At 45.1% G+C, this 14,682-nt stretch overlaps 2 protein-coding genes across 2 annotated transcripts; one reads left to right on the forward strand and one right to left on the reverse strand.

Moving 5' to 3' along the window:
- Positions 1-491: 491 nt before the first annotated feature.
- Positions 492-11,230, reverse strand: Dcps (Decapping enzyme, scavenger). The gene is made up of 4 exons (XM_037415668.2): positions 10,807-11,230; positions 4,671-4,816; positions 2,834-3,058; positions 492-821 (listed from the first exon to the last, which is right to left on the reverse strand). Exons 1-4 carry the CDS (start codon positions 11,180-11,182, stop codon positions 552-554), a joined length of 1,017 nt encoding a protein of 338 aa, XP_037271565.2. The 5' UTR covers positions 11,183-11,230; the 3' UTR covers positions 492-551.
- A 327-nt stretch (positions 11,231-11,557) lies between these two features.
- LOC119163630 (CCA tRNA nucleotidyltransferase 1, mitochondrial) lies at positions 11,558-13,091 on the forward strand. Its single transcript, XM_037415670.2, has one exon. The coding sequence runs from the start codon at positions 11,703-11,705 to the stop codon at positions 13,083-13,085; it is 1,383 nt and encodes a 460-aa protein (XP_037271567.2). The 5' UTR covers positions 11,558-11,702; the 3' UTR covers positions 13,086-13,091.
- The last annotated feature ends 1,591 nt before the right edge of the window (positions 13,092-14,682 follow it).

Consider the following 14,682-nt stretch of genomic DNA (forward strand, 5'->3'; position numbering starts at 1 on the left):
GTATATTTGCAGAGCACTATATATATTGCGCAGCACTATATTGCACAGCAGAATTGCACAGTGCTATGTCACAACTTTGTCCTGATATAGTGCTGTGCAATGTCAGTGCATATTAGAGAGCTCCAGATGGTCGGAATTTCTGCAGCCCTCCACTACAGCATCTTTCGCAATCATAATTGTGGTTTTAGGACGTAAAACTCACGATATTAATATTATTATTATTTATTTGATTGATATATGGTGTTTAACGTCCCAAAACTACCATATGATTATGAGAGACGCCGTAGTGGAGGGCTCCTGAAATTTCGACCACCTGGAGTTCTTCAACGTGCACCCAAATCTGAGCACACGGACCTACAACATTATTATTATTATTATTAGACTGCTCCCTTCTACCACAGGTCATCTATCCTGCCATGACTCTTCCCTGTGAGAGGCCTCTACAATTCGTAGGGCTATATGTGCCCTCAACTAAAACAAGACGACAAACATTGTTGCAAACAAACATGTTGCATAAAAACGAAGTAATACAGATAAAAGCTCGATCCAGCCTAGTCGAAGTAGCCGGCTTCCTTATACTTTGTATGCAGACCGTCACCCTCTTTGACAGTGAAGCCCAGCGTAGCTTTCTGGTAGTAGTCGGGGCACGTTTCAAGGTTGGATATGACTGTGGGCAGTAGATGCGCCCTCTCAACATGCGTGCCAGGCGCATCGAAGCCAAGCACCGAAAAGTGCACGTGCAGGTGGTAGTACGAAGGCTGGTAATGCAGGTAGCCACGCAGCCGGTGTGAAGGAATGCCAAACTGCAGTAGCAACGCCGCCTGTGAGAGGAAAGAAAAGGGGTACCTCTATGGCGTCTCCCGCTCTATGGAGTTTCGCAACACCGTGGTAGCTATGCAATATGTTTGATAAAAAAAATGTGTACATCCGTGCATCTAGCACTTGGATTTGGTCACCGCAAACGTGGCCTTCGCAAGTATCCGCAGATGTGCGTACACTACTGGGACTGATCTCGGAGGCGATGATAGAAAAACAAAGACATGCTAAGCGATGCCGAACAACCTATAAACAACTGCATAATTAACTGTGTTTATTTATTCCTAATGAAAAAAAGCATTTTAAATCATTACTCAGTCTAAAAACAAAAACAAAAATCTCATTACTGATGGTAAAATTCCTGAAATGTTTTGTAGCTTCATGGCGTTGCCCCTTGTGTATGAATCAGAGTACAACTTCATTGCACACGTTTCCTGATTCTGGGAGCATCAGTAGAGGGTTACCAATGAACCTGTGCAGGCGATATATTGACATATTTATGGCGTGAAAGTAACACACAACTTGGCATTGCAGCAATTCCGTTGACGGTGAACGGTCCACAAATTTTCATCCAAGCCACCACTCTAAGTGTATTAAGTACATTACACGAAAAGCACAGCTTCTGCTTTCTAAGATAACCTCATGATGAAAGGTCCACACGTGAGAAAGTGCAATCCAAAACTCCATTTTCTGTACAGCTGGAGCAGTCCCTGCAGGTGATGTTCATAGGTAGAGACAAACAGTGACTTGAAATAAAGAAAAAAATTCTGGGGAAATCGCCTTGCATTGTAAGTAATGTATGTCCCAACAAACACCACTGGATTGATAATGAATAAAAAAAAAGAAAGTCTCATTCACAACAGGTGATCTAAATTAGCTGACACTGGGTACCACTATTATTTAGCCAACAAATGGCACTACTAGATGACGTAAGCCAGTAGTGGGGTGACGGTAACTATTTAGACATATTTGCCCAACATTATCAGTGATATAACCGACACTAACCACCATTACGGATCCCTACGCCACTTAGAGATCAAAATTCAGTTGTGGTGTTACAGTTGTGCATGAGTTTGAGAAACATGCAGTCATGGGAATTTTTCGAAACGGTGCTATAATAACGAAGTTACATGCCACTGATGATCCGAATATGGCCCTAGATTACTTCACACTTTCCTTCACTAAGTTACATTTATCACCTTGCCCCTCCTCCCGGCTTAGTGCTCCTCGCACAGCAAGGAGAAAGAGCAGCAAGCACATGTACCTGCGAGCAGAAAAAAGCAAGTTCTTTTTACAGATGACATGACCAGATGGCAATTTCGATGAGGTGGCATAGCTGAGGATTACCAGAAGGCCTATCGAGAAGAACGAACTGTTTCTAGGAACTTGCAGCGCGTTTGCCGCTAGTAGCGCTGCCATATTTACCGCAGTTAACCTTGCACGAGTTTGCTTGAAAAGTTAAAAATTATCAGACGTGGTTTAGGGGCTTTAGAAGAGTGATACTTTGGGCTAATGGCTGATGCATTGTGGAAAATCAAAGCACAACATACAAGATAAAGAAAGTGACACAGCCCAGTATACGTGCAGACAACTGTGAATGTATTTAGGAACATTGCCACAGCTAGTCGCACTTCTATTGCTTTTTACATATATATTTGCCACATGTTACCACGAGCGCTTTTCATGTCAGCTTCAGCCTTAGTAGCTATAGTTACTTTTGGGTCTCGAGCACATATGCACGTTGTCTAGCAGCGGCAGTGATTTTGCAAAATGTATGTTATGTGTGTTATGTAAAATGCAAAATGTATGTTTCCTTATGTATGTTAGTTAACACTAGTCCCACCTGTCTCACTTGTTTTGTCCTGATTATTACACTTCAGTGTAGCAAACATTCCTAACCAATCATCCAGTGCTGATCAGTGCTGGTAGGGTAAGTAAACATGGTGGTCCAGGGTGCACTGGTCACTGTTGACAGTGGGTTGACCAAGATATGCTTTAGCATGTAAAAATGGCTTACATTGACTTTGTCGTTGATGTTGCGCAGCAGTGGCAGGTGGTCGGCCGTCAGGTCCCTGAGCGACCTGATGCCATGCTTGTGGCAGATGACGAGCACATAAAGGTTCTCCGGCTGCTTGGTGTCCCACTTCATGTCCGGCAGTAGGATGAAACCCGTTTCCGGGTCCGGATCTTCGAACAGGATGCGCTCAGACTCTTTCTTGTGCTCGAGGATGTTGTAGACCCACTAGTCGAGCAAGGAGAAGTTTTAGACGACTCAGTCACTAGGTTGAGATTCAAGGCAGACGGTGTTGCTTAACATGCCACAATGTCAGGTTGGACTAGCTGGTGATTCAATATCGACACATTAGCACAGCGCAAGTGAAATGGGGACACGAGAAAGGGCACAAGAACTCGCAGCGTTCTTTATGCATTCCCCTAAGACAACTCGAAGGCAAATGCCACCTTCTTTTCCTTCTCAGTCGATGTATTGTTTCTGGTTGCCCCTCTCCAAAAGCTTCCTGCACTTACCGTGGCCTTGCACCGCTTCCAGAATCGGAGGCACCGAACCTGATTTAGCACTCCCTCCAGGATTGGCACGCCTTTAATCAAACTGTAATGTCACGCGATGACATCATCATGTGACGTTACGTCCCATGACTTCACAAATTTGCTGATCTGTGACGTCGTAGAGTGACATTTTTTTTCAACACTTATGTTGTCCCTGATCCCATCATGTGTCGATGCCAATGGGTAATTTTCGTGTTTGATGAGGCACCTAGGACTTTCACCCTAAAACAATGAGCGCCTGTGTTGGGTCACCTCTCCTGAACTCTCCTGGCTTTTATTGAGATTTGGAAACAGCAGTGTTTAGGCCTTCGCACTGCGTATTTGGGGGTTATACACTTAAGAACTGATAGAGCAAAATCTAGAAAGCATATTTATAGGCAGTAGATGTTAAAGAGGCTGCTCACCGGCAAACAGCACACACAGCCTCATCATCCCTATTTTCTTCATGTTTTTCTTCTTTTTTTTCTCAGAGAAGGGTAGCATGCCCGTCCACTAGGGTGCACATATCTATGGGGTAAGTGCATACGCATCACTATCGTGACAGAGTTGTCGACCACAGTGCATGACTCCACTATAAATCTAGCTCAAAGTAAATGCACCAGGTTTCTATGTAATGTAATGAACACGCACTAATCCCTAATCTAAAAGTTGCATTGAACGACAACACTTCGTTGTTTACCCAACACTTTTTAAACAGAGCCAAATGTCTGCTAGTCTGCTATACTCGGGACTACTTTCTGTCGCACTGAAGAAAGAGCGACGGGGGCGGAGCTATCGCACTTGTAGGTACTCCTCCGCGAAATAATCCGGCTAGACTAGCTTTTCGAATGACGGTCGAGTTTGAATAATAACACAGCATAAAACTTGGTACGTCTGGTCACACAGCCATTTGAGAGTAAAATTCCACCCAAGCTCCTTCAGCGAGTCGTCGAAATAGCAGGAGGGCGATGTGCACTCACCTAAAGGCGAAGACGCAATTTTGACTATGAGGTGCACCTAAAACGTGCGACGTTTTCAGACATTCAAGATGCAAAATTACGCTTCATAAAGCAAAACAAATATTTATATCCCATTCTTTTTTTCTTTCAGCCTGTCTTTATAAACAGCATCCTGTAACAAATGAAGTAATACTGTTTTTTATGATTTTTACGTGGAAAACATGACGCATTTGTAGGACTATATTTTTCAGCAGTGGAACACGCCCATTTTGGTTCTGTAGCCTTCTTTTCATTGCCACAGAAAGCTGTCTTCGAGCATAGTCATTAGTTACAAAAAACATAATCTCCTACCTGCAAAGAAAGCTGCTGTGAGGTGATGTACGGCTCTGTCACTTCCTTGTACAGCTTTAGAGTCTCGGTGATCATATGCTGTGGCTTAAAGAGGTACTTGTCCACATGCTTTTGAGTCGCAGGACAGATGACAGTGGCCGTGAGACCTTTGAAGCATGAAAACAAAGGCACAACTTGGGGGAAAAAGAAAGTCTGGCTAAACCGAACGGGGTTGTTTATGTGAATGTGAAAGCATGTGTCTGTGTTCCGAGTCACAGTCAAGTGACCGCGTTAATCAACACCTACCAACATTTGCCATTATTTACCCATTATAAAAGATTATTCAGCCAAGACATGGCCCACCACCAGAAATTTGTTAACAGTATGCTTACACTGTGATGCATTAGGCATCATTTTAACGACATTTACCAGTTCGAAGAGAACACAAGCCATCATTTGGCCAAAACATGGCAACAATGGCTGACATTAGCCAATGTAGAGTAAGCTCAAGCCATGACTTGGCCAACAAACAGCAGCTGACATTCGGCAGTAGTTCACAAACAATAGGAAACATTTTGCAATAGTAGCCAACACTAGGCAACTGATGGCTTGCACGTGACGTCATGAACATCCTTTCATCAAAGCGGTGGCCATACCGGAGGACCATCTGTCGCTTCATTTTGCTTCACTTTGTGCAGCACTATTATTACTTTCATTCACTCCATGTGTTTTTTAGTTGTTGCGGCTTTCCAAGTGCAATACCGTCTTGAAAGTCACGACTGAACATCACGCCAGTGGAAATCAATGCTGCCCCTGAAGTGATGGACCAGAACATGGTGAATTGCCTCGTCTGCTCCAAGGTTTTGTGACTATGAAGGTCATGAGAGTGTTCGAGCCCACTGAGAAAGCTACCAACGAGGTGTATTTCTTTCCATGTGGCTTTCTTTCTGTGATTGAGGCTCTCTTGGCAATCGCGGGCTTGCCTAAACGGTGGCGCCCCCTCTCGCGCAACGTGTGTCTCAGCCGGACGTTTCATAAGCTTTCTTCGTGACTGCGATCAATTCTGGGTGACTTCTGCCCTTCGTAATATTTTAGACCTTGTAGTTTTTATGCACTCGTTCTGAGCATTGTTAGTCTTTGTTAGCCCTGCATTCTCACAGCCCAGCATGACCACACGTCCAGACTGTGGGTGTACGACAATCCGAACCCTTCAACTGCTACGCACTTGGAAGGCTTCGAGCTCACCTGATGCAAAGTGGGCACCACACACTCGCAGTAATGGAAGCGACAATTTGCTTTTGGAGCAGATTCTGGAGCAGCAAAATGGTGCTTTGGAGCAGCTTTAAGTGTCTTCGGAGCAAAAAAAAAAAAAAAAATGCTGTAGCTCAAGGTTGCTATTGGTGTTTTCGGAGCAGATGCATGTTCCTAACGACTCCTGAAGTCGGAAACATCACTTAAGCGCATCCAATGAATATTTATATTTATTATTAAACATGCTGTACCCTAGTATGAAGCTAGTATACAAGCAGTATGGTTGGCGTAAATCATGTGTGGGGGGGGGGGGGTCAAGAAAGCACGGACTTTCTGGTGTTCAGGCAGGGGAGGACAACCCTTGCAAGTGTCCCACTTGAGATTTAGCTTTAATCTGTGATATAATTAAGTTAACAGTTAAGTATAGCACGATCAACTTCTTAAAAGGCTTTTTATCTTGATGCGTACCTGTGTTAAATGCCCCTCAGCTGTGTGAACTATGAAAATCGAAAAAAAAAAGGTGAAAAAAAAAAGAGACCGAATAGAACAATGCAATTCAATTGCTCAAGCTCAGACACCATGCTCGTTTTTTAAAATTTTATTTGAAAGCATGATTGAATTCCTACATAAATAAAAATACAACCCATATTAAAAATACGGATTGGACACCATTGCCTGATATGTGTAACCTTTCGAGATTTTTCTGGATTTACGCAACTGAATAGCATACTAGAGGATGATAGTGTATTCAGCTTGCTTTTGGTTTCAATTAGATTCACGGTATGGTCCCATGGTTCAAATTCTTTTTTTTTTAGTTTGCCAACATCTTTCGGAGCAGGCTTGGAGCAGTTACTAGCAAATTTTGCACTTTTGAGTAGCATGGAGCAGCATTTCTCTTTTGGAGCAATTGAAGCAGCGCTTCCATCACTTCACTCGTACATCATCACGGTCAGCGTTGAGATCAGCGTGCCTAACCCGCATAAGCCACAGATGGCGCCGTTTCACGCTTAGCGCCTTCGTATGCTCGCTCTGATTATGCACGACGCTTCGCAGGCGGTAGAGATTTGTGACCGCCGACTCGCCTTTCTTCACTGTTTTGCTGTGGTTCCAACACCCATATACGGCACATATCACCATGGCTAGAGCGATCGCAGAAACGCCACTGTACGTTTACTGTCACAGGTGGTCCTCCATGATGATGGAATAGTATCCGAGAGTTCCTGGCCGTGACGTAATGCAAGCCAATAGTAAATAGGGTCAATGCCTTTTTTATTAAGATGCCTGACGAATGGCTCGTGTTGCCAGCGAAGTCGTCCTGCCTTCAGTTTTGGGCAAGTGCCGCGCAGTGGCGCTCGCGACCGACACTATTATTACAGTGTTTTTTACTTGTGGCCCGCAGGGGCACGTCAGTCGAAAGTTATTCGAGATCTGCAACTACACACGACTATTTCAGAGGCTATGCAACATGTCGAGTTGTTGCACCATCCACCACAGGTGACGCTAAAGGCAGAGAGTGATGCTAAAGGTGACGCTAAAGACCGAGACTCCTAACAATCCGGACTATGCGTGGGAATATTGTAATAGAACAAAAGGCAGCAGAAAGGGGGGTGGTATTGGGGCATTCATTCATAAAAGTACAGACTGGCAAAGGGTCAAGCAAGAGTGCAAAGAACATTTATGGCTAAAAGGGAAAGTGGCAAGGCAGATGACGCTCCTGGGTTTTGTATACTTGTGGACAGGGGCAAAAGCCAGAGAGGAAAATCAACAAATGGAGCAATGCATAGGAAATGACATTGACGAACTAGGAGAAGAGTGTAAAGTAAATATATTAGGAGATATGAATGCGCACATAGAAGATAGAATGGATGTACTGACCCAACAGGCAGAATGCCAACGGATATGTGTGAAAGACATGACTTAATCATTTGAAACAGTACAGAGAAATGCGAAGGGCAGATAACGTGGGAGGTGGGAAGGCTACAATCGATGATAGATTACGCAATAATGTCACATAGGATGTATGATCGGCTAAGGGTGATGAACATGAATGAATATGGGTCCAGAAGCTTAGGTAGTGATCACAAATGTATCAAGCTGAGTTTTGGAAGAGAAATGAAATTGGAAAGGCGGCATTACGAGCAACCACGCAGTAATATTTATTCAGAAAGACAAAAAGAGATAGCAACTAAAGAGATTGAGAGAATAATCACTGAGGATACTAAAACAGAGTGAACGTACACAAATCTAACTTGATTGTTTGAGTTAGAGCTTGCTAAGGTACGAGTCAAATCAACCGGGAAAAGCAGACACAAAACCAAGAGCTGGTAAGATGAGGAAGTTAAGGGAGCCATAGTAAGACGTCAGGAAGCCTCCAGGGAAGACAGGTATACTAAACAGAGGGGTGAACCGGAAGATGATGTCAAAAGATATGGGATAGCTTTTTGAGCTCCAGAAGGGAAGCGTCCGACTTGACCAGTGAAAAGATTAGAAGAAAGGGGCCCAATGAATGACGGAAGTAAACAAAAAAGTATAGAAAGGCAGCTGCAAAGTTTTAGAACCATCTCAATTCTCTGAGTAATAAGACAAGCATAAAACAGAGGTTTATAACTACAGTTTAAGGGGTCAGACTGGAAGAGAATGAGGCAGTGGAATATATAAAAACAATGATGATAGAAAAATTTAAACACCAAGAAAGCGCTGCATGCACCGTACCAAATGAGGATCTACCAATTAGCTCAATGGCTCCACTGTGACAACGAGAGTGGGAAAGGGCAGAGAAAAGAGTTTCTAATAGCACACCAACAGGCCCTGATGGCATCCCAATCACGGTAATAAAGAAACTAGGACCAAACTCTAAGAAAACATTGAGAGGCAGCGGGCAAAGCAATAATAAATGATAAAGCTGTCGATGGATGGAAACTGAGCAGGATGAGCATAATCTATAAAGAAAAGGGGGACAAAGTTGACATAAACAACTACCGTCCTATAACTGTGACATCAGTTGTTTACAGGCTTGTGATGCAGATCGTTAAGAAAAGACAACAGACATGGGTGGAGAACGAAGGGGTGCTGGGAGAACTACAAAATGGGTTTCGTAAACGAAGGAGGTTGAAGGACAACCTGTTTTCATTGATGCAGTGATTAAAAATAGCGGAAAAAGAACATAGGCCCCTGTAGCTGGCATTTCAATATATCAAGGGAGCTTACAATACTGCGATTCAAGAAGACTTGTGGGGAATACAGGACACACTAGATGTGGAACATGGAATAACTAATCTTCTAGAGGATATAGATAAAAGTAACAAGGTAGTTATCAAATGGAAGAACAGGTATCTGAACCTATAGAGATACAATGCGGGCTTCAACAGGGATGTCCCTTGTCACCTTTCTTATTTATGCTGTATCTCCAGAGACTAGAAGCAAAATTAGAGAGGAGTCGACTTGGATTCAGCCTCCCTTTTGCCAAGCAAGGAAAACACATTGAACAGTCATTACCAGCATTGATGTATGCAGATTATGTAGTATTAATAGCCGACAACAAGGAAGATCCGCAGGGATTGATAGACATCTGTGGCAATGAGGGAGACAGGTTAAACTTGAAGTTGAGCAGCAAAAAACAGCAATCATGATTTTTAATGATAACAAAGGCAGTGAGCATAAGATACAGGAAGTCACTCTAGAAATAACAGATAAATACAACTGTTTGGTCGTATGGATAAATAACAAGGCTGAGTATCTAAGGAAGCACGAAAGATACGTAATGACTAAGGGCACGAGGAATGCAGCTGTAATAAAAAAGAGGGCACCGTGGAACTAGAATAGGTATGACGTTGTGAGAGGGATTTGGAAAGGTGTCATGGTCCCGGGTTTGACGTTCGGCAATGCGGTCTAATGCATGAAATCAGAAGTTCAAGCAAGATTGGAAATTAAACAACGTGGCATAGGTAGACTTGCTTTGAGAGCACATGGGAAGACATGGGATGGATATCGTTTGAGTGCAGGGAAACTAGCAGCAAGATAGAATTTGAGGAGCAATTGAGAAAAATGGTATTGGAGCATTGGGCTAGGAAAGTTTTCAGTTACTTGTACATGAAGAATGTCGTTACTAAATGGAGGAAACGAATTCAAAAATTGTCAAGCAAGTATTTAGACAACAGCAGAATACCAAGCCAAAAAGAAACATCGGTTAAGAAGGTGAAGGAAACGGAGAGGGACATGTGGAAGATGGGAATTCTTACGAAACCATCACTGGAAGCCTACCGAACTTTTAAGCAGGAAATTGCAAGGGAAAAAATCTACGATAATTCTCGGGGTAGTTTTCTGCTTTTTGAGGCTAGAACGGGAGTACTGTGGACCAAGAAACCGAGCAAAATACGAAGGCACAGACACGGTATGTAGTGCGTGTGGAGAGGAGGAGGAAACGGCTGAACATTTGATAATGTTCTGTAAAGGGCTCCACCCTATAGTCGAAGATAATGGCGCAGAATTTTCCAAAGCATTGGGGGTTTAGGGACAGCGAAGGCAAAATAGACTTTAAACGGGTAGAAATAACCACGAGTTAGCCTCGAGGCTAACTGATTGGTGGCTACAATCGAGGCGCGAGTGAAATTCAATCCTCAAACACACAGTGATAGTACTTCACTTTATGGCTAGTTGGCGTGAGCCGTCGCCCGATCTAAAGGGCACAGCCGGATACATCCATCCATCCAATCAAAAATGAAAAAGGTGTGACAGCTGTTCTTGTTCTCACGCGGCAGGCATCTAAATGGAGAAGGTGTTGGTAGGGTTTGCCAACCCATACAACACTAGCTAGCGCCGGCAGCATGCAAGTGAACGGAGTCCTCAGTCCGCGGATTCCATCACAGCTATATAGTATTATTGTATGGTCACAGCATTACAAACTCACCATTCAACGCAGCGGATAGCTTGCCTCCATACGATGTGTAGACGTCGTTGTGGAAGGTTTCTTCTAGCTTCGTGTCCGCGGTGAAGACGAGTTCGTAATTTTCACGGCTGAAAGGGGTCTTCTCCACAACAATAACGGCGGCGGCAGCGCTATCAGGCGCATCGCCGCCGAACGTACCTTCTACGGCCATGAACTTGGTCCGCGCGTCTTCGCTCAATATGCGGCGCGGTTTGAAATCGCCGAAAGTCGAAACGTGTTGGAAAGCGGTCGCACCGTTATCGAGCTTCGCCTTTTTCGCCGATTCATCGACCACTTCTCCATCGCCGGCAGCTCGCTTTGTAGCGGGCGTCGCTTCCGTACCTACTGTCGCCGCCATTTTTTTAAACGCGCCTTGTGGACTTGTTTGCGTCCGCTTATTACAGTACGCTTATGTCCGAGAAAGCGAAACTGGCAAGTTGCAACAAAGAACAAAAAAATATATATAACCTTTGAAATTATTAGACACGTCATGTCATAAAGTTTTAAACAAAGAACTATAAAACTTCGTGCGTCAAGTGGTCTCTCAAATATGTTTTTTTTATAAAAGTAATACTGACGTAAAATAACACTTATAAAATTTGGCAAATTTTGTTGCAAGCTTGTCTTGGTAAATTTCTTGAAATTTTTACAGTCTACACAATTTTAATTTTATTTTATAATCAATAAAGACTCGAGACGGAGGCAAGTGGATCCGAAGCCATAGCCTCAACTGCACGGAGGTTTTTGCTGCCGCGTGATCCCTGTTTTGTATGATGCATACTCACTGGTTATCTATCGCAGTGTCCGTAGAAGCATGCGCTGGAAAAGTTTCCGAACAGTAGCAGACGTTCAAAAGCCTTGACAGTGACCCGCGTCTCATGTTACAGGCCTGGAGCCGGAAGATCGCCGGCGCTGTTTTGCGAAGGTGCTGCTGCCTGCGCGTGGATTTCCGCGGCTCCGCTACATCGTGCGGCACGGAGGGCAATCGCGTGTTGCCGCGAACGATGAAGCTCGACAGCCCTCAGTTCCGCGCGCTCTTCACTCCCGAGGTGAAGGAGCTCGTGGACATATTCAAGCGGCACGGCCACGAGCTGCGCATCGCCGGAGGCGCCGTGCGAGACCTCCTGATGCACAAGCAGCCGCACGACTTGGACTTCGCCACGACCGCCACACCGACCGAGATGAAAGAGATGTTCGAGAACGAAGGGGTGCGCATGATCAACACCCGGGGCGAGAAGCACGGCACCGTGACGGCGCGCATAAACGACAAGACAAACTTCGAGGTCACCACGCTGCGTGTAGACGTGGTCACTGACGGACGTCACGCCGAGGTCGAGTTCACCACCGACTGGCACACGGACGCCAACCGACGCGACCTCACCGTGAACGCGCTCTTCCTGGGCCTCGACGGCACCGTGTACGACTACTTCCGCGGCATCGAAGACCTGGAGAAGAGGCGCGTCGCCTTCGTCGGGGACCCCGCACAGCGTATACAGGAGGACTACCTCAGGATCCTGCGCTACTTCCGGTTTTACGGACGCATAGCAGTCGAGCCGGACAGTCACGAACCGGAAACCCTGACGGCCATTCGGGAAAACGTCGGAGGCCTCGCGCGCATATCTGGCGAGCGACTCTGGACCGAGCTCAAGAAGATACTCGTGGGCAACTTCAACAAGGAGCTTGTGTGTCGCATCGTGGACGTGGGCGCGGCTCCCTTCCTGGGCCTCCCAGTCTCTCCGGACCTCCACGAGTTCTGCAAGGTGTGCGACGCCTCCAAACAGCTCGAGCCACAGCCCATGACTCTCCTGTCCGCGCTTCTACAAAACGAATCGGATGTCGCAAACATGCACAACCGGCTAAAGCTTTCCGCCTACGAGCGAGACCTCGCCCTGTTTGTCGTCACCCACCGGGATGACGAGTCCTCTTTTGGGGACAGACTGAAACCCTTCCAGGCGCTGCTCTTCACTACCAAGGGCAAGGTCGGGGATGTCCAGGAGTGGATCTGCGAGGTACTCAAGTATCGAGCAGACGCCGAACTCCTGGAACGGTTTCGGTGTTGGGACGTGCCCAAGTTTCCAGTCAACGGCAACATGCTCATTGAGCGGGGTCTTCGGAGTGGTCCCAAATTTGCGACTGTGCTGACAAAGCTGAAAGAGCATTGGTTCGACAGCGACTTCTCGTTGACGGCGGACGAGTTACTCGAGAAGCTTCCGGACATTCTAGCCGAGGTCAAAACAAATAGTAAATCGAAAAAGGCTTGAAGCCTATTTCTGTTGAATGGTTAGGCCATCAAGCTCACACAGTTAAAAGGAAAGGTGTGAGGTGAAGGTGCTTCGGCTGCATTGCTGGGCCTGCATGGAGTTAGTTTTCAGTCAACAGATCAAAGAACCCTTGTCAGTGTAGTCGGCAACATTCCCTTCAGTCTGTAAAGCAAACCTGTCTCTTCCAATGTAGCCCTGGGCAACATTACAATGGCCTCGCGCAATAGTTGCCAGAGGTTTTGACGGAGGCCTAGACTAGAATGGATAGGTAGCACCTTGTGAATTTTTCGTTTTAACGAGGTCGTAGAGAACTCTCCAAAAGACATGCTCAGAGACTCTAGCTTTATTCAACGCCAGTTCACGCAAATCACACGCAAGCTCTAGAGCAGCAATGCACACAACTCAATGACTGAAAAGAAATGTGTGCAGCGACACGCCATTCCATTGCTCCCTTCAAAAGAACAAAATGCAACTCTCTATTTTCTCAGTCCCAAAGACTTCAATAAATCTACGCACTCCTCCCACAAGCTCTTCCTTCTCTATAACATGTACATAACCTTGGCATGGCTTGGCTGCAATCTCTTGGGGATGCAGCCAAAGCCACTGCAATATCCACGAGAACAAACTCCCAGGAACATGGCAATAAATAAGCGACCATCTTATTGTAAAACACTGCAACAACTCTCTTAAAGATAGGCACACTATGCATTGTACTTCAAGATGGATATAAGGGGTCAGGGTAGGTGGGTGGGGTTAGAGGGGTTTGGAAGTGCTGTACTTTCTTGTGTATAACCCACGCGAATGCTATAGAAAGTTCGGAAGGTAAAGTCAGGGTGTGGGTTGTATGCGAATTTCGGTGCACAAGCTAGATTCCAAGCCATATTCGGATTTTCTTTTTCTTTGCAGTTCAATGTCGCAGGTGCTCGTTGCAAGTAGGAATGGGTTATACGCGAGAAAATACGGTCTGCCATACATCTGGATAACAACAATCACAAAACGCTTGCTAAAAAGAGGGACGTGCAGCAAAATAATGGCCTGGTCTGCACACTCATACAGAATACATGAAGGGAGCCATAGGAACAAGGCATAGTTAAATGTTTATTGTACATCTGTTGACCTATCTGTTCGTTCTGGGGAGAGAAGTGTTTTGCCTTGACACTCGAAAACAAAATCTAGTTTATCTTACTCTAGTAAGCTGCTAATATCTCTTGCTTTAAACTTTTTTTACTTTCATCCTTTGGTGCAGAAAATGCTAAGGGGGGAGGGTGACGAGACTGGAAGCAAAAATAATCACACATCTCTTCACTAATGATTTACATGATGCAAAAAACGAGAAAGAAAAAAAAGAAACAAACAAGCCCTGTGATGAATGACCAAAAGAAAAGTGGTGCTAACAACTGAGTGGCATCCAAGATCTCTGCTGCTTAGCGAGAGAGGAAAGAAGCTTCTGAAAACAAACTCAACAAGGAAACTTGGAAGCACCCCCTAAAAAATTAATCCAGGCTTCTTTTTTTTTTCGTTCTGAGCAGGAAAAAAAGTTAACGACGGGGAGGGCATACGTGGGAATATGGGCAATTGCCGCGGACTGACTGGAGTA

This window comes from Rhipicephalus microplus, chromosome 9 (assembly GCF_043290135.1).
Source record: "Rhipicephalus microplus isolate Deutch F79 chromosome 9, USDA_Rmic, whole genome shotgun sequence".
Lineage (NCBI taxonomy): Eukaryota > Metazoa > Arthropoda > Arachnida > Ixodida > Ixodidae > Rhipicephalus > Rhipicephalus microplus.

Excerpts from the sequence above, each read along its gene's own strand:
- Dcps (XM_037415668.2), bottom strand. The coding sequence starts at position 11,182 with ATGGCGGCGACAGTAGGTACGGAAGCGACGCCCGCTACAAAGCGAGCT. Across the intron at positions 4,817-10,806 it reads GCTATCCGCTGCGTTGAATG|GTCTCACGGCCACTGTCATC; the intron begins GTGAGTTTGTAA and ends CATGCTTCAAAG. Across the intron at positions 822-2,833 it reads ACATCAACGACAAAGTCAAT|GCGGCGTTGCTACTGCAGTT; the intron begins GTAAGCCATTTT and ends TTCCTCTCACAG.
- LOC119163630 (XM_037415670.2), top strand. The coding sequence starts at position 11,703 with ATGTTACAGGCCTGGAGCCGGAAGATCGCCGGCGCTGTTTTGCGAAGG.